A 20705-nucleotide genomic window follows, 5' to 3' on the forward strand; every position below is an offset into this window, starting at 1 on the left:
CAGATTCACAGCTCTCTGGCTAAAGAAATCCCTCTTCATCTCACTTCTAAAAGGAAGCCTCTCTATTCTGAGGCTGTGTCCTCTGGTCTAGGACTCTCCCACCATAGGTAATATCCTCTCCACATCCACTCTGTCAGTGCATTCGAAAGGTTTCAATTAAGTCACCCCTCATTCTTCTGAATTCCAGGGAATACAGGACCAGAGCCATTAAACGCTCTTCATATGACAACCTAATCAGCCCTGGAATCATTTTCGTTAATCTTCTTTGAACCCTCTCCAGGTTCAGCACATCCTTTCTAAGATAAAGAGCCCAAACCTGCTCACAACACTCAAACACAACATTACATCATTGTTTTTGTATTCTAGTGCTTTTGAAATGAATGCTACCATTGCATTTGCAAATTAATCTTTAGGGAATCCTGCACAAGGACTCCCAAATCCCTTTCCATCTCAGTTTTCTTTAATTTTCTCTTCATTTAGAAAATAGTCAACCCTTTTACTTCTTCTGTCAAAGTACATGACCATCCACTTCTCAAAACTGTATTCCACCTGCCATTTCTTTGCCTATTCTCCAAATCTACCTAAGTCCTTCTGTAGTCTCTCTACCTCCTCAAAGCTACCTGCCTCTCCACCTATCTTCATATCATCTGCAAACTTTCCAACAAAGCCATCAATTCCATCATCCAAGTCGTTGACCTATAACATAAAAAGAATCGGTCCCAACACAGATGCCTGTAGAACACCACTTGTTGTTGGTAGCTAACCAGAAAAGGCTCCCTTTATTCCCACTCTTTGCTTCCTGTCAGTCAGCCACTGCTTTATCCATTCTAAAATCTTTCCCATAATACCTTGGGCCCGTAGCTTGTTAAGCAGCTTCATGTGTGGCACCTTGTCAAAGGCCTTCTGAAAATCCAAGAACACAACATCAACTGATTTTCTTTTAAAATCCTGCTTGTTACATCTTCAAACACCACAATTGATCGTGGTTTGGTGTCAAGCATAAAACACAGGACAATACCATAACAGACAACACAAAAGCGACCAACAATTTTCAAGGCAATAGTACAAACACCAATGAGATGGTGGTGGTTGACATTCGTCTGTCTCGAAGGACAATGGGCGATGATCATCATCATCACAAACCTGGACGGAAGGTATGGAGACCCAGTTGTCAAGATCCCCCACTCGGCCTCACCTGTGTAGTCCGAAGGAAAGCTTATGAAGCAATACGTTTGGCACCAGCTTGGCTGCAGGAGCTGCAGGAAGGACGTTCAATACATCCAATGGCCTTAGGGCCTCCGCTCCAGATTTGCTGTCTGGGTTTAGTCCTTTAATGTTCGTCTCTCCTGAGGCTGCCCACAAGGTAGCGGGACTATTTACCCATAATTGGGGATCTGGTTCACGAGCATCAGGGAATGTCCACACACTGGGAATGTGCAGGGGCCAGACCTCCTCCCTGTTCTCTGTAGTGCAGCCCGGGTCCGAAAGGAGTTCTATTTTGCAAATGTCGCCAGTGAGGAGCGTTGCTGTAGCAGAGGTTATGTACCTGCAGGGAGGGACATACACACTTATCTGTCCTGTTCACAAGACTGCTAGCCAGCGGTGGAAGCTGAAAGTAAGAGTGTCAAGCACTACCCGCTACACCACCACACTAGACACATCACAACAACCATTATGAGTAATCAACAATTAAAAGACATGTCACATGCACAGACGCCAATAATCAAAACTTGAATAAATGTGAACACATGATCAGATTCAATAGTTATAACAGAACAAGGCAACGGGAAAGACCATCTAACGGGTGTTGTGCAGGGACAGTTAGGATATTGCTTTTGAGTGAGTTTTGTCAAGAAGCTGGATAGCTACAGGAGAGAAGCTTCGGAGATGACATGTAGTCCTGGTGGTGATGGACTTGTAGCGTCTCCCTGATGACAATTCGGTGAATAGGTAACTGTGAGGGTTGTTGAAGTCAGCACCAATTTTTCCAGCTCTTTTCTTGGCTCTGAGCAGATCCCTTAGGGTCAGGAGCTCACATCCAATGTTCTTTTCTGCTGAGGGCATCGTTTGCTGCAACTTGGACTTGGAGAGGGGGAGGTGGGGGAAACCCTAACGCTGATTGAGCTGGTCACAACACTCTGAATGTAAAAATTCGTCAGTGTAATGCACACCCTGAGATGTTAAGTTTCCTCAGCTGGCGTAGGAAGAACAACCTCTCCTGGGCTTTCCTAGTGATGACCATACTGTGTTCTCCCACCTCAATGTATTGGTAAAGGTAATCCCCAGGAATTTGAATGACTCGGTCACAGACTGAGCCTGACTATTAACCTCCAAGGGTGGAGGGCAGGTAGGCGGTTGTCAGCCTCATTCTCATTTACACTGCTTCTCTCCAAGTTGTTACGAGCACACCATGCTACAAGACAGTCTATCTTTCATTCCTGGAATGATTCTCGTTAATCTCCTCTAGACTCTCCCCCATGCAGCATGTCTTTTCTTTGATAAGGAGTCCAAAATGGCTCACAATACTCACAACTGCAGACTGACCAGTGCCTTATAAAGCCTCATCATTACATCCTCACTCTTATATCCTAGCCCTCTTGAAATAAATGCTAATATTGCATTTGGCTTCCTTATCACCGACTCAAACTGCAAGTTGACTCTTAGGAAATCCTGCACAAGGACTCTGAACTCACAGACCTCTGTTGATACCCCTGCCCCCCACCTTACCTAATCCCTATCTATAATTTTAGTCTGGTTCTCTTTCTCTCTCTTTCCCCCCCTCACTATAATCTCCCCCCAGCCCTACCTTTCTTTCTCTTTTATTTCCCACAATTCTCCACCTTCCCCCTAGCCCATTTCCCTCCAGCCTATCACTTCCCAGCTCTCTACTTCATCCCTCCCCCCACTTCTTATCCCCCCTTGACCATCCCATGTTACTTCACTCCTGATGAAGTGTTTCGGCCCGAAACGTTGTCACTTCCTCCTCCCATAGATGCTGTCTGGCCTGCTGAGTTCTGCCAGCATTTTGTGTTTTTATCAAGGACACTGAAGTCCTTTTGTGCCTCCAAATTTTGAATTTTCTCCCCGTTTAGAAAGTAGTCTTTCTACCAAAGTGCATTACCATACATTTCCCTACACTATATTTCATTTGCCACTTCTTTGACCATTCTCCCAATCTGTCCAAGTCCTTCTGCAGACTCCCTGTTTCCTCAACACTACTTGCCCCCTATCTTCATATCATCTGCAAACTTGGCCACAAAGCCATCAATTCTGTCATCCAAGCCATCGACATATAGCATGTAAAAAAGCAGTCCCAATTCCGACCCCTGTGGAATAACCACCAGTCATTGGCAGTCCAGCAAAATAGGTTCCCTTTATTCCACGTTTTATCTCCTGTCAATCAGCCAATCTTCTATCCCAGCAAGTATATTTCCTGTAATATCATGAGCTCTTGCCTTGTTAAACAGCCTCATGTGCAGCACCTTGTCAAAGGCCTTATGAAAATCAAAGTAACCACCATCGACAGAACGTCTTTTGTCTATCCTTCCTGCTATTTCCTCAAATAATTCTGACTGACTTGTCAGGCAAGATTTCCCCTTCAGGAAACCATGCTGACTTTGGCCTATTTATCATACACATCCAAGTATAGTTCCGTGAAACTTCATCCTTACCAATCGACTCCAATATTTTCCCAACCACTGAAGCCAAGCTAACTGCCCTGCAATTTTCCAGTCTGCTGGAATAATCCCAGCATCTTATCATTCTTGAAAAAATGGGACCTTTCAGCTACCCGAGCACCTTATCTTTAGTAACAGCAACTACGCTCACTTCTGTTGACACTCTTGAATGTTTGCATACAGCTAGAGTCTTCCACAGTGAAGACTGATGCAAAATACTTATTTAATTCATCCGCCATTTCTTTGTCGCCCATTATTACCTCTCCAGCATGATTTTCCAGCGGTCTGATATCCACCCCCACCTTACTTTTACTCGTTACATACCTGATAAAATTTTGGCATGCTCTTTGATATGATTGGCTAGCTTACTTTCATATTTCATCTTTTCTCTCTTTATAGTTCTTGTAGTTCCCTTCTCGCGGTTCCCAATCCTTTAACTTCCCACTAGTTTTTGCTGTATCATTTGTGCTCTCTGTTGCTTTTATGCTAACTTTGTTTTCCCCTGTCAGCCACAGTTGCCTCAGCCTCCCTTTGGAATACTTCCTCATCTTTAGGATGTACCTATCCTGTGCCCTCTGAGTTGCCCCAAAAACTCCAGCCATTGCTGCTCTGACACCATCCCCGTTAGTGTCCACTTCCAATCAACTTTGGCCAGCTCTTCTCCTATACCTCTGTAATTCCCTATACTCCACTGTAATACTGGTACATTGACTATCTTCTCCCTCTCAAACTGCAGAGTAAATTCTGTCATTATGATTTCTGCCTCCCAAGGGTTCCTTTACCTTAAACTCCTTCATCAAATCGGTTTCGTTACACAGCAACTAATCCAGAATTGCCTTTCCCCCAGTGGGCTCAACCACAAGCAGCCTTAAAAATCCTTCTTGTAAGCATGCTACAAATTCCCCCTCTTGGGATCCAGCATTAACCTGATTTTCTCAATCTACCTTCATTTTGAAATCCCTCATGACTTTCGTAACATTGCCCTTTTGGCAAGCATTTTCTATTTCCTGGTGAAGTTTGTATCCCACATCCTGGCTACTGTGCAGAGGCCTATATAGAATTCTCATCAGGATCTTTTTACTCTTGCAGTTCCTTAGCTCTACCGACAATGATTCTACATCTTTTGATCCAATGTCCAGCTAAGAATTTGACTTTTTACCAGTACAGCCACCCAACCCCCTCTGCCTATCAGCCTGCCCTTTTGATACAAGGTGTATCCTTGTTAAGCTCCCAGCTGTTCTCTTCCTTCAGCCGTGACTCAGTGATGCCTACAATGTCATACATGACAATCTCTATCTGTGCCACTAAATCATCTACCTTATTCCATATACTGCATGCATTCGAATATAACACTTTCAGTCCTGTATTCATCACCCCTCTTAATTTTGCCCCCATGTTACACTTCAACTCATCCCACTCTCAGCAATGTTGCCCTGTCATCTGTCTGTCCTTCCTCACAATCTCACTACACACTGCATCTACTTGTATACCAACTGCCCCATCCTCAGCCCTATCACTTTGGTTCCTATCACCTGGCCAACTTAGTTTAAACCCTCCCCAACAGCTCTAACAAACCTGCCTGCAAGGATATTGGCCCCCCTCAGGATCTGGTGTAACCCATCCTTTTTGTACAGGTCATACCTTCCCCAGCAGCAATCCCAATGATCCGGAAATCTGAAACCCTGCCTTCTGCACCACTCCCTCAGCCTCTCATTCATCTGCGCTCCTCCTATTCCTGCCCTGAGTGGTGGTGCTAGGAGTAATCTAGAGATTAGTATTTGGAAGTTGTCCTCTTCAGCACCTTACCTAGCTCCCTATACTCACTCTACAGGACCTCCTCCCCCTTTCTCCCTAGGTTATTGGTGTCAATGTGCACTATTACCTCTGGTTGCTCACCCTCTCCTTGAGAATCTTCTGCAGTCATTCTTGAGACATCCTGGACCCTAGCAGCTGGGAGCAGCACACCATATTGCCTTCTCTTCCATGCCCCCTAACTATTGAGTCTGTCCCCTAAACTATTGAATCTCCTATCACTATCGCCCTGCCTAACTTTACCCTTCTCTCTTGAGCCCGTGAGCCGTGTGTGTGTGTGTGTGTGTGTGTCCTTTGTACTGTGGGATCAACAAGTCTCCATCAGACTAAATTGTGTGTTGATGATCTTCCAGCACCTCTTGATGTCTGTCTCAGTGTTTGTCCCTCGGAACAGCCCATAGATCAGAGAGACTTCTGTTAAGCAGCTGCTCGGATAAACCTTACATCTTTTCAACTGGACAGTTTTGGCAAAGACTGTGTAAACTAGACAGTTTTTTGCAAAGAAGTGGATGATGGCCTCATCTTTATCTCCGTCTTTCCGAGCGCGCGCTGGGAGTAAGAACCTGACCACCTTTTTTTTTATATCTGAGCCGTGCCGAGACTGACTTACTGCGCTAGGGTGGTGCGTTGAGGCTGCTGTTCACGGGCACTGGCTCAGTGCCACGTCGGCAAGCTTCTTCCTGAATTCAGAATAAGGTTCATTAGAAAATTTGTGGCAGCAACACAGTGCAGGACTTAAAAAGTCACTGTAAGTTAATAGTGTGGAAATCGAATAAATGAGGTAGTGTTGATGGGTTCAGGGACTGTTCAGAAACCTGATGGTGGAGGGGAAGACATAGTGAAGGCTGCTCCAATGTGTCCCTGTCCCCTTTATTTACTCAGCACAACAGCCCTCGCCTGAATTAGTTCTGATATCTTTCTGGTAAACAGGAGAAGGTTGTAAACCCAGTTCCTTATCGACCTGCTAAGTGGAATGTGTGTGTCTGTGGGGGAGGGGAAGCAGGCTGGCCGAATGGCATCAGAAAGTGCAGGAGAGGCCCCATGTGCTGGGGTCATGTGGCACCGTATCCCCACCGTACCCATTGTGGCGCAGGCAGGGTTAACTACGTCTTCCACACAGAGGCTGGTTGGAATTTGGCACACATTTGCTAGGGACTTGGTGGAGGCAGGCACTCTCACGCTATTTAAGAAGTAGTTTGGACGAGTAGTGTGTGTGTGTGTGTGTGTGTGTGTGTGTGTACGTGTGTGCGCGGAAGGCGCAACTGATGGGGCTGGTGGGCCTGTGTCTTGGCCGTGTGACTATATTGTGGTTGATTTTCAACGTGGAACAGGCCCTTCAGCCCACTGAGACTGTACTAGCCAGGTGCATAAGATGGTAATTGGCATGTAGATAGAGTGGACAGCCAGCCACTTTCTCCCCGAGTAGAAATGGCTAACATGAGAGGGCATAATTTTAAGGTGTTTGGAGGAAAGTGTAAATAATGCTGGGTCTATGCTGCCAGGAGTGGAGGAAGAGTTTCCACTTTAGGAAACTTTAAGAGTTTCTTAGTTAGACACAAAGATGATTAAAAAATGGAGAGCTACTTAGAAGAGAAAAGTTAGATTGATCCTGGAATAGTTTAAAGGTCTTAGACAAAGGGCCTGTACTGTACCGTGCTCTACTTCTCTATGTTCAATGATCCCGTTTTATTCCCCCCTGCATTCCCTTCAATTCCCCCAGATTCTACCAGTGGCAGAAGGAATAAAGGCTCAGATTGTTTTCTAAACAGGGAGAAAGTTCAGAAATCAGAGGCACAAAGGGACTCCGAAAGGCTACCTTGCAGGTTGAGTTGATGGTAAGCTGGCAAATTAATGATGTCATTCATTTCGGGAGGGTTAGAATGTAAGAGCAAAGATGTAGTGCTGAGACTGTATGAGGCACTGGCCAGACTGCAGCTGGAGTACTGTGAGCAGTTCTGGGCCCCTTATCTAAGAAAGCATGTGCTGACATTGGAGAGCTTCACAAGAATTATCCTGGGAATGAAAGGGTTAACTTAGGAGGAGCGTTTGATGTCTCAGGGCCTGTACTTGCTGGAGTTTAGAAAATGAGTGGCGATCTCATTGAAACCGATCAAAAATTGAAAGGCCTAGATAGAGTGTACGTGAGAGGACGTTCCTGGGTGAGTCTAGGACCAGAGGGCACAGCTTCAGAATGGAAGAGTGTTGCTTTAGAACAAAGATGAGGAGGAGTTTCTTTAGCCAGAGGGTGGCAAATTGGTGGAATTTATTGCCACAAAAGGCTGTGGAGGTCAAGTCATTGGGTATACAAAAGAGAAGTTGATAGTTTCTTGGTTAAATCCAAGAAACACAACATAATCAATGTAAGACTGGACCCAACAGGACAGACAAACAATCAATGTGCTAATGACAAAAAAAACAGCGCAAATACATAAGAAAAGGAAAGAAAGAATAATAATAAATAAATTAAGCAATAAATACTGAGAACATGAGTTGAAGAGTCCTTGAAAGCAAGTCCATAGGTTGTGGGAACAGTTCATTGATAGGTCGAGTGAAGTTGAGTGAAGTTTTCCTCGCTGGTTCAAAACAAACAGTGCTGCATAGTGGCGATAAACGAGTCGCTCAAATCTTTGCAGGATGTTAGCAGCAGAGTTCGTGAGAGCTAGCGGGGGGGGGGGGGGTGAGGAAGAGGGAAGCTTCAACCACTTAGAGCAGGTCTGGCCTGAGGCAACATGTGACCCAGTAAGGCAACCTGCCTGATTAACTGGAACCTGGTCTGCCCGAGGGTGCAGTCACTTACGTGTGGAGGGTCCTGGGGGTAAATTTTAGCATTCATGATTTGCTGTACATCTCCTTAGGCACTATTAAGCATTATATCCATAGATCTCAAGTTTTAATAATTAACACTTAAAATTAGAGCTGCCGCTTTGAATAATTAATAAAACTGGCTAATTTAGTTTCATTGGCTTCCTCTGGGTGCACTGAGGTGTTTCTCAGTGAAGAACAGCCAGCTTCCCCAGAACAGAGAGAGGGAGAGGGAGGGGGAGAGGGGGGGAGGGAGAGGGAGGAAGGGGGGGAGAGAGAGAGAGAGAGAGGGAGAGGGGGAGAGAGAGGGGGAGAGAGGGGAGAGGGAGGGAGAGGGGGAGAGAGAGGGGGAGAGAGGGGAGAGGGAGGGAGAGGGGAGAGGGAGGGAGAGGGGAGAGAGAGAGGGAGAGGGGGAGAGGGGGGGAGAGAGTGGAGAGGGATGGAGAGAGAGGGGAGAGAGAGAGAGGGAGAGGGGGAGAGAGAGGGAGAGAGAGGGGAGAGGGGGAGAGAGAGGGGTGAGGGAGGGAGAGAGAGGGGAGAGAGGGAGAGGGAGAGAGAGAGGTGGGAATGGAGAATGAAAAAGAGATGGAAATATGGAAGATTAGACAGAAAGAGTGAAAGTGGAAGAGGAAGAGAAAAGGAGAAATAGTGAAAAGAAGGAAGGAGAGCAGGAGGGAGATGGAGAGGGTAAGATGACAAAGAGAGGGCAACAAAGGAGGGGAGAGAGAGAGAGAAAGAGAGAGAGGCTGAGGGAGGAGAGGGGATAGTGGACAAGAGGAGGGGAAGTAATAGAGAGAAAGCAGTACCAAGACTCTCAGCTGACGGGGCTATTGCCAACTGTTATACAGACTTTTCCCCATCGCTAGCCATTGTGAAACTCTTCAATCAGCCACATTGTGCGACCATGTTCCTTCCTCCGATGCAGTGTTGAGTTTGCATTTCTGAAACAGCCCCAGTCAGCCTCTCACTCTTCTCCTTAATGCTTCTGGACCAGTTCTATCAGCCTTCTGTTGACCCTTGCTCCTCGATGTCGGGGCTTGGTCATAAGGCTGTCTGCCCCCACCCGCTGCTCCTCTGAAAGCTGTACGGTAGAACTAAAGGATTCTGGAAGCTTGCTTCAGATTTGTTTAATTAGGATTCGATAGTTTAATTAGTTCAGTACAACACAGGCAGGGCATGGTTAGCACAATACCAGCGGCCCGGGTTCAATTCCCCCAGTTGTCTGTAAGGAGCCTATACATTCTCCCCTTGAGCGCACAGGTTTCCTCTGGGTGCTCCAGTTTCCTGCCACGGTCCGAGGACGTACCGGTTTGAATGTTAATTGGTCATCTGTGAGATCGGGAATTGCTGGGTTGTGCGGCACAAAGGGCTGTATCGCAATAAATAAACGTCACGATAAAGCACGCTAAATAAAACACCAGAGATTCCACAGACGCTGGAATCGAGCAATGCACACAAAATCCAGCAAGCCGGCTGTGCATCTCTACAGGGGATTAAAGACATCAGGACTGAATGAAGGGTCTCGGCCCAGAACGTCAGCTGCTTATTGCCCTATTGAGTTCCTCCAGTATTGTGAGTGTGTGTGTTGGGATTTACAGAGTCTGCAGAATCATTTTTACTCTGCATTCTGTTTTCTTTCAACTACCCCAGCATAATTATATGTCGGATGATGTATCCGGATAGCATGCGAATGAAGCTTTTCATTGTATTCAGTATGCTTGACAATATTGAAACAATTCCAATGATTGGTATTGATATTGGTTTATTATTGCCACATGTACCACCAGACAGTGGAAAACTTGTCTTGTATACTGTTCATACAGGGCACCATGGTAGCATAGCAGTTAGCTACTACAGCTTGGGGTGTCGGAGTTCAGAGTTTAATTCTGACGTCATCTGTAAAGGTTCCTCTGGGTGATCCAGTTCCCTCCCACAATTCACAGTTAGTAGGTTAATTGGTCATTGTAAATTGTCCTGTGATTAGGCTAGGGTTAAATTGGGGTTGCTTGTCAACACAACTCAAAGTGCCACAAGGTACTTTGCTGTGCTGTACCTCAATAAATAAATTAATCAATTACATGGTGTGTTGATGTGGTACAAAATAAAGCAACAGAATGCAGAATCAAATGTAAACGTACAGAGAAATTGTAGGTGGTGCTTTGATATTACAGGTCAGAAGGGCTCAATGGCCTCTTCCTATTAGTCCACACTTTTATGTTTCTGTAACTAGAACAGAACCCCCTCTGTGTCCAGCCTACTATCCCCTCTCTGAACTGAGCATCTTTCAGGGAGATTGCTTCTCATTCTTCTCACACCTGGCCTTAGTCCTGCCTAGTGAATTCGACCATAAGACCTTAAGATATAGGAGCAGAATTAGGCCATTTGTCCCATCGAGTCTGCTCCACCATTTCATCATGGCTGATCCATTTCCCCCTCAGCCCCAATCTCCTTCCTTCGCCCCATATCCCCTTCATGCACAGACTAATCGGGAATCTATCAAGCTCTGCCTAAAGTATTCCAAATGATTTGGCCTCCACAGCTGCCTGTGGCAATGAATGCCACAGATTTGCCACTCTCTGGCTAAAGAAATTTCTCCTCATCTCCATTCCAAAAGGAGGCCCCTCTATTCTGAGGCTGTGCCCTCTGGTCTTGGACTCTTTCACCATAGGAAACATCCTCTCCACATCCACTCTATCAAGGCCTTTCACCATTCAATAGGTTTCAATGAGATCACCCCTCATTCATCTGAATTCAGGCCCAGAGCCATCAAATGCTCTTTCGATCCCGGAATCATTTTCGTGAACCTCCAAAGTCAGTGCATCCTTTCTTCAATAAGTGGCCCAAAACTGCTGACAATACTCTAAGTGAGGCCTCACCAGTGCTCTATAAGGCCTCGACATTACACGTTTGCTTTTATATTCTGGTCCTTTCAAAATGAATGCTAAATTGGTTCCATGTGCTTGGGAGCAGCAGATTACCTGCCAGGAACGACAGGCACTATAAAGTGGGAACAGCTGGCAGGGCACTGTAGCTGGTCCAGCCGAGCAGCCTGCACCCACCACCAGAGGCGGCCGTTGCCCAAGTTTACAAGGCCCTCGCAGCAGGGCCCAATCACCGGTCTCTCAGAGTTCCTGACCTCCAGGCTGTAATCACAGAGTGGTGCATGTCCAGAATACCCTTCCCCATTTGGTTCTAATTAGATTCATCCTGAAATGGCCAGCACTTATTGCTCACACTCCCACCCCTTCCCTTTGCCACCTGGTTGCCCTGACTTGAACATCACAAGTGGTAGTACACAGCATGCCAGCATCCATTGTCGGGACCCTCACCATCCAGGACATGCCCTGTTCTCACTGCTACCATCAGGGAGGAGGTGCAGGAGCCTGAACGATTCAGGAACAGTTTTCTCACCTCTGCCACAAGATTTCAGGATGACCCTCAAACCCATCAATGCTACTTCGCTATTCTGCTTCTGAGTTAGTTGTTCATTTAGAATACAGCGCAGGAACAGGCCCTTCGGCCCGCAATGTTATGCTAAATTGATTAAATTAGTAATCAAATGGCCAACTAAACTAATCTCGTCCGCTTACACAGCGTCCATATCCCTCTATTTTCCACACATTCATGTGCCTGTCTAAAGATCACTTATAGCAATGTTTTTATGTCTCACCCTTCACTGCTACCACAAAACAATAAATTTCACAATAGATGTCAGTGATAATACACTGATTCTGATTCTTGGAATAATGGAGTGACCAGTCAGGGCACTCAGTGAAAGGAGCGGAGTCTCCCCGCGTTCACTCTATCCGGGCCTTTCAGTAATAGGTGGGTCGTCGTCCAAACCATTTTGTCTCCTTCTCTCTCTCACCCCACTGTTGCTTCTGAAGCCGCATTTTGAAAAGTAATGTTCAGTCCGGTCTCACCACACGTTCGGGTACAGCTCACGGGGACAGGTACTAGCTCAGCAGAACTTGACTTAATGGAGGCGTAATGGACGATGAGAGTGCGCAGAATGAGTGGACAAGGCTGATGCAAGGGAGCATAAATTGGAGGAGAGTCTCGGGGGACAGGTTCTTCACAGAGTGCTGGGTGTGTGGGGCACACTGATGGTCGAGGCAGATACATTAAGGACTTTTACATAAGCACATGGATGAGAGAAAAATGGAGGGCTATGTGGAAAGGAATGGTTAGATTGATCTTGTAGGCACAACGTTGTGGCCTGAAGGGCCTGTACTTATTTTTAAAACAAAATAAAATTCATTTATAATGACAAATGACAGGAATACACCATTTTCATTCTTTACATTTATGGTAAATGCTGCCCATACTATTCTGTTACAGTGGCCCTGTGGTAGTGGCGCCAATGTTCTATACAAAGGCACATGGCGGGAGGTTACTGTATATCAGACACAGAACAGGCCCTTCAGCCCACAATGTCTGTGCTGACCACGATGGCAATTTAAACTGCACACCTGTCTGTACATGATCCATATTCCTCCATTCCCAACCTCCTCGTGTGCCTTTCTAAGCGGTTCATTGTGATCATTGTTCTCATCTCTAATCCCACCACCTCCCCTGGCAGCACCTTATGGACCTGATTCCCTCTCTCTCTCTAAAAAAACTTGCCATGTACCTAGAGCGTAGAAGATTGAGAGAAGATTTGATAGAGGTCGACAAAACCATGAGGGGTATAGATAGGGTAAATGCAAGAAGGTTTTTTTCCACTGACGCTGCCTGACCTGCTGATTTCCTCCAATATTTTGTGTGTGTTGTTATTGTGTAAGTATTTTGCTCTTCGAATGAACTTATGTGTAAAGAACGGACAGGATGCTTTCGGTGGGAAGTGGGGGAGTCCTCTGCTGAGGTAACGTCCGGTTCTCTCTTCCCGCAGGACCCGGCTCTCTCGGCGCTTATCCATGACAAGCTGCAAGTGCCCAACACCACCCGCCGGGCCTGGAATGATCGCGACAACCGGTGCGACGTCTGCGCCACCCACCTGAACCAGCTGAAGCAGGAGGCCCTGCAGATGGTGCAGACGCTGCAGCAGGCGGCCTCGCTGGAGCCCCTCGAGCCCTCGCCTGGATCCCCCCCACCTCCCTCCAGCATCCCCTCGCTGGTGGGCTCACGCAACGGCGGCTCCCTTCCACCGCCCCGCGAATGGGCCTTCATCCCTGCTGCCTACGCCTCCAGCAACACCTACGCCGGCCTCCTCAGCAACAAGCATGCCGGCAAGCCCAACTCGCTAGGCCTCGGAGCAGAGAAGAAGGGCGGCACGTCCGGGCACCCGGTCTCCAAGGGAGGGCTCCATGTGCCCACCAGCCCCAGCAACGGTAATATCCTCAGCTCTGTCACCATCCAAGCCCACCAGTACCTGGAGGGGGCCTGGTCTGTGTCCCGGTCCAATGGAGTGACCCTCTACCCCTACCCGGTGAGTAGTGAATACACACTCACACACACACACACACACACACACAAACACACATATCCACACACACACACACACACAAACACACACACAGACACAGACACACACACACAAACACACATATCCACACACACACACATATACACAAACACACACACAGACACAGACACACACACACAAACACACATATCCACACACACACATATACACAAACACACACACAGACACAGACACACACACACAAACATATATACACAAACACACACAGACACAGATACACACACACACAAACACACAAACACAAACACACATATCCACTCACACACATATACACAAACACAGGCACACACACACAAACACACATATCCACACACACACATATACACAAACACAGACACAGACACACACACACACAAACATATATACACAAACACACACAAACACACACACACACACACACACAAACATATATACACAAACATACAACATACGCACACACACATATATACACACACAGACATACAGACATGCACATGCATGCACACAGCTACACACACACACACATACACACATATTCACATGCAATCTCTCATACATATTCTCTTTCAAACGCACACATACACAAATCCAACAGATGCACAGGACCCACGTGCATGTACACACAACTGCAAGTGCACTCTAATACACACACACACACACACAGCCATTAACACAATGCTTGTGTGCATGCACACAGAAACAAATGCATATACATGTGCACTCAGTCCAATAAGATGTGCACATACATTCACAAATACCTGCACCCACACATACACTCTGCTCCAACGCTCCCTCTATCTTTTTTACCGTTGCTCTGAGCAGTCAATTTTCATGCAGCCTTAAAACTGTGCAGCAGCCAGATAACCTCCATGCACATAATCACACACACTGCACACACCACACTCTATCAAACAGATGCACATATCCTGCAAAAACACCCAGATACAAGCATCTGCATGCGTTAACACACAGGTACACCGGAGGAGCTGACATAGACACTCACGCAACTGCCATCTACTCATATTCAAACTAATTGTTAGATGAGATTTACAGTTATTAACTGCTCTTGTATTTTGTCAGTCTGAGCGTCTTTTGGGCCCTGCATGTGCACTAAAGGGAGTGCTTTGCACTGTGGCTTTACCCTACTAAACATCTGCAGTAGCTCAACAGATCTTCAACTCATACCTATGTAGTCCTAAACCCGGAATTTGTTGCTGTGCAGTACTCGGCTGTGGACTGTGAGTGCTTCTTACATTGGAACATCAGTGTGCTTTGGGTAGGCTGAGCTGATAATCTTCCAGTCTCGGACAGAAGCGGCAGAGCATGGAGAACTGTATCATGGCAGATGAAACTTCTGCGTCTCCTTCCAGATTGATTCAGCAAATTTATGTTCCTAAAGGGGGCAGAACAGAGTGAGCAAAGCTCACATGGTACTTTGCAAGTCAAAGTCCAGAAAGGCAACCATTTCACTCGCCTTCACCAATGAGAGATTCAAATAGAGAGAAATTAAGGCTGCACATCAAATCATGATCAAAAGGCTAATGATTGGCCAGCTTCCCCATCAATCACTGCAATACGTGTTAAGGATTGGCTCCGAGCAAGTAAATTGTATTCTGTAACCCTCCTCCAACATGTGCCTTGGAAAGTACTGTTTTCTGTGGTGGAGGTAATGAATTCCACTGATTCACCTCACCTCACCCAGGAGAAGGGGAGGCTGAGGGGGTTCCTGACAGAGGCAGACTCAATAATGAGGGTACAGAGAGGGTAGGGGGTAGGAACCTTTTCCCCAAACTATCTCAAATCAGCAGGCATGGAACTAAAGTGAGGTGGAACAGATTCAGAGCAGATCTAAGGGAGATTTATTTTTCACCTAGGAACTGGAATGTCACGTCTGACAGGGTGTAGGAGGCAGGGACTCTCACAACTTCTAAGGAATATCTCGGTGAATCCATGAATTGCCAGGGGATAGAACGCTGCAATTGAAGTTTGGATAGGTACATGGATGGTAGGTTTATGGAGGGCTATGCTCTGGGTGCAGGTTGATGGAAGTAGACAGTTTAAATAGATTAGATGGGCTGAAGGGCCTGTTTCTGTGCTGTATTTTTCTATGACTCTATGATTCTGTGGTCCAGTGTTGGAAAATGAGATGAGTATGTATGCACACGATGGGCCAAAGGGGCTGGATTTGAGCTGTATAATTCTATGTTGGACAACATTCCCTCTAATAATTCTTTTTATAGCTGTGCAAACTAACCATTGCTCTGATCAGGAAATTTTTACATTGTCTGAAAACTTTAAATGTTCTTTTTGTGATATAAATGCTATGAATATTTAGATTGGAAATTGAAAAATCACATACTTGTGATTTTATTTATTAATTGAGGGGCATAATGAAGTACAGTAAACCAAATCTTTCACATTTCATATCTTTTAAACTTAGACGATATCAGTTTTCAGTGGGCTGGTGATTTATTAACAATGAGCTACCGACTTCCATTCTGTGTATATTGTTACAATTTGTAAGTGTTGTAACTTGAAACACTGACAATGTAAATATTTTGAAGCTCTAAGATTGTTCAAAGTAAAGTTTGTGGTATGTTTATTATTTAGAAAATTTATGGATTATATTCATGAACACAATTAATCATATGGTATTTCACAATTATATATACAAATATTTCAAAATTATACTCTATTAGCATAATTTCAAAATTATATTAATATTATGTAAAAGAAAATTCCAGCTGCGTGGCAACAAAGTCTATGTGCGTGGGAACATTTCAGTTATTGCATGAGAACGTAAACTCCCAACTCCAGCACTTGTCGAGAAGACAAACAGTATGTTTAATTTTATTGCAGGGATCAGGCAGTCTTCCCTTGGTGTTTCAACACCTCTGCTACCACAGCCAGTTCTGGTCTTTCCTTCTGTCTTTACTTGCCTGGGTTCATTGGCTGACTAACGGGATGACTGATTAGTCTATAAGGAGAAAGAGAAAATGCCTGGCTGGTACTTGGCAGCTTTCAAAGATTATCTTTATTTGTAACATATATATTGAAACATTACAGTGAAATGTATTATTTCCATCAATGACCAAGACAATCTGAAGATTGTCACCACACTTCCAGCACCAACATATTAAAGCAAACCCATGCGTTTTTGTAATGTGGGAGGCATATATCCAGGATCTAGGATCATCTTTAATCGCCATATATACTAACACGTATTTGGAATGTGCTGTGGTATGTTGGTCAGGGTGTGACATTTACCAGAAAACAACATTAAACAATATATAAATAATAAAGAATTGTATAAAAATAAAGTTTGGATATGGAATAAAATGTACATCGATACATAAACACCAGTATGTATTTACAATGTAAACAACATTATAAAAAATAGTTTGAAATGTTTACAGTGCAGAGCCAGTGACTGAGGTAATAGATAGAGCGGATGGGGGAGGGCTAACGAGAATGGCTGATTAGGTTTACAAACAAGAGAAAATCTGCAGATGCTGGAAATCCAAGAAACACACACCAAATACTGGAGGAACTCAGCAGCACTACTGAAGGATCTCAACCTGAAAAGTCGACTGTACTCTTTTCCATAGGATGCTGCCTGACCTACTGAGCTCCTCCGGCATCTTGTGTGCATTGCTCGGTTGATTAGACGAACAACCTGGGGGAAGATGGTGTGAAGTTTTTTGTTTCCATAGCTCTGTATGTAGTGTTTTCCAGAAGGAGGTTTTGGAAAAGGTACTTTGCAAGGTGGGTAGTGTTCACACCCCACAATGGATCAATTGGGCTGAAGAGTTTGTCTGCACACTGTATGACTTTACGAATCTACTGCTCTATATTAAATACTCAAATGAGACCCTTGGTCATCAATAGGGATTTGTTGGAAACCTCTTTCTCCTGCAGAAAGTGGAGCAGGCAACAAGAATCCTCTCCCAAGGAAGCAGGGTTAACAGAACATGAAGAAACAGAGATCTTTGGTTGATTCTTAATGGCACAAGAGAAGGACTGAAGGCAGATATATGGGTCAAGGAGAGATTTAATTGAATGCTCGAGAACCTGTATCAGCAGCCTTGCCATCTCATGGTTCTTTTGACTGATATTTCAAAGTTCAAAGTAAATTTATGATCAGAATCAGAATTGGGTTTATTATCTCCGGCATGTGACGTGAAATCTGTTAACTTAGCAGCAGCAGTTCAATGCAGTACATAATCTAGCAGAGAGACAAAAAAAATAATAAATAAAATAAAACGTCATAATAAATAAACAAGTAAATCAATTACCTATATTGAATAGATTATTAAAAAACTGTGCAAAAACAGAAATACTGTATGTTAAAAAAGTGAGGTAGTATCCAAAGCTTCAATGTCCATTTATGAATCAGGTGGCAGAGGGGAAGAAGCTGTTCCTGAATCGCTGAGTGTGTGCCTTCAGGCTTCTGTACCTCCTACCTGATGGTAACAGTGAGAAAAGGGCTTGCCCTGGGTGCTGGAGGTCTTTAATAATGCTGCCTTTCTGAGATACCACATATGTCACCATATACTACCCTGAAAATTATTTTCAGGTATTCACAGTGGAACAAAGAAATATGATAGAATCAATGAAAAACTACAAAGACAGATTAACAGCCAATGTGCAAATAAAATAATAATAGCTTAAATACATAATACTGAGAACATGAGTTTATGTTTTAAAAGTAAACCTAGATGAGAGGATCTCCTGAAACTTATTGATTATTGATAAGGAATGCAAATGAGTCCTCTCCCTGGAGTGACATTGAGGGTTTCTGAGTGGGGTTGGCCAGGTGGTCTGGGAAAGGTATGCGGGAAGGAACAGATCTCACCCGTAATGAGGGGCAGAATCACAAGCGTGTGGCTGAGTAAACAGTGAGTACACAGGAGGCAGCAGGCAGTCCGAGACTCCAACCGTTTCCCTGCTGCAGGCTGTTCTGACCTTTCGGTTTCCACGGAGATAAATTGTGAAAACATTGCAGGCTTCATTCAGAAGATGAAGTTGTCATGTTGGCTTTTGCGTCTCTGCTGTGCAGCATTTGCCGAAGTTTTTCCATTCCCACTTGAACTATAAAGCCATACTGGTCAGGTTCCTGCTATTCGGCCCATTCTGGTTGTGCTGGCCTTCTGAAAACTTCGTCATTCGGTTTCCACCCTCTGCTCTGTTTGCACTGCTCTGCAGATACTAGATCTTCTCGACACATACGGACTGACTCACCCCATCCTTTCAGTGTGAACTGTTGCAGAAAGGAATCCCTCCCGCCTCTCCTCTCGCTGCTTTTTGAGTCCCGTAGTTTACGGCCAGAATAGTGAACTTCCATTTTCCCTCCAGTATGCTTCTATAGGTCTCCCCCCACTCACTCTCCTCAACTCTCACACGTCAAAGGCAGGTGGATATGGGATCAAGGCCCATCTAGGGTCAGAGTCTCTGTAGTGAGATAACCGAGGGAGTGTCACACAATCAGAGGGGCAGTACCGAGGGAGTGTCTCACCCTCAGAGGGACAGTACCGAGAGAGTGTCACACACTCAGAGGGGCAGTACCGAGGGAGTGTCTCACCATCAGAGGGACAGTACTGAGGGAGTGCCGCACTGTCGGAGGGACAGTACCGAGGGAGTGCCGCACCCTCAGAGAGACAGTACTGAGGGAGGGTCACACCCTCAGAGGGACGGTACTGAGGGAGTGCTGCACTGTCGGAGGGGCAGTACCGAGGGAGTGTCACACAATCAGAGGGGCAGTACCGAGGGAGTGTCTCACCCTCAGAGGGACAGTACCGAGAGAGTGTCACACACTCAGAGGGGCAGTACCGAGGGAGTGTCTCACCATCAGAGGAACAGTACTGAGGGAGTGCCGCACTGTCGGAGGGACAGTACCGAGGGAGTGCCGCACCCTCAGAGGGACAGTACTGAGGGAGGGTCACACCCTCAGAGGGACGGTACTGAGGGAGGGTCACACCCTCAGAGGGACGGTACTGAGGGAATGCCACACCCTCAGAGGGACGGTACTGAGGGAGTGCCGCACTGTCGGAGGGACAGTACCGAGGGAGTGCCACACCCTCAGAGGGACAGTACTGAGGGAGGGTCACACCCTCAGAGGGACGGTACTGAGGGAGTGCCACACCCTCAGAGGGACGGTACTGAGGGAGTGCCACACCCTCAGAGGGACGGTACTGAGGGAGTGCCGCACTGTCGGAGGGACAGTACTGAGTGAGTGTCACACTATCAGAGGGACAGTACTGAGGGAGTGCCACACTGTCAGAAGGACAGTACTGAGGGAGTGTCACACTGTCAGAGGGAGTGCCACACTGTCGGAGGGGCACACACTCAGCGATTTAGGAACAGCTTCTTCCCCTCATTCAGGTTTTTTGAATGGACATTGAATCTGTGAGTGCTACCTCACTGCTTTATTTCTCTTTTTGCACAATTTATTTAACTTTTAAAATTATACGTACTTACTGTAATTTAGTTTTTTATCACTATGTATTGCAATGTACTGCTGCCGCATAACAAATTTCACGACGTATGCCGGTGATGTTAAACCCGACTGTAATTCTGAACACTCAAGGTCTCATTTGCTGAGAGCCAGGAGCAGAACAAAGTTCCTCGGGGAGAGAGATCTGGTCAGAGCTCACTAACAAGAGCATCTCAAAGATCTCCTCGCCACAACTCATACCCTGACATAAGTGGTCTTGACTTCATAGAGCCACAGAGTTACACCCTATGGAAACAGGCCCTTCAGCCTAAATTGCCCATGACGATCCATTTGTCCGTCTGAGCTTGTCCCGTTTGGCTCATCTCCCTCTGAACGTTTCTTTAGCTAGAGGGTGGTGAATCTGTGGAATTCATCACCACAGACAGCTGTGGAGGCCAAGTCATTGGGTGTATTTAAGGTGGAGGTTGACAGGTTCTTGATTTGTAAGGATGTCAAA

The 20705-nt window shown here is 45.8% G+C and overlaps 1 protein-coding gene and 1 long non-coding RNA gene across 2 annotated transcripts in view; one reads left to right on the forward strand and one right to left on the reverse strand.

Annotated features, from left to right (window-relative positions):
• The window catches only part of kif26ba (kinesin family member 26Ba), a 356970-nt gene that overhangs the window by 70775 nt on the left and 265490 nt on the right, over positions 1-20705 (forward strand). Inside the window, exon 3 of the mRNA XM_059985564.1 lies at positions 13183-13719. Coding sequence (XP_059841547.1) covers positions 13183-13719 — 537 coding nt within the window. The remainder of the gene's footprint in view (positions 1-13182; positions 13720-20705) is intronic.
• On the reverse strand, positions 629-15027 carry LOC132402650 (uncharacterized). The gene is made up of 3 exons (XR_009515029.1): positions 15009-15027; positions 6100-6169; positions 629-1546 (listed from the first exon to the last, which is right to left on the reverse strand). It is a non-coding gene; the product is annotated as an uncharacterized LOC132402650 (long non-coding RNA).

Source organism: Hypanus sabinus, chromosome 12 (genome assembly GCF_030144855.1).
Source record: "Hypanus sabinus isolate sHypSab1 chromosome 12, sHypSab1.hap1, whole genome shotgun sequence".
NCBI lineage: Eukaryota > Metazoa > Chordata > Chondrichthyes > Myliobatiformes > Dasyatidae > Hypanus > Hypanus sabinus.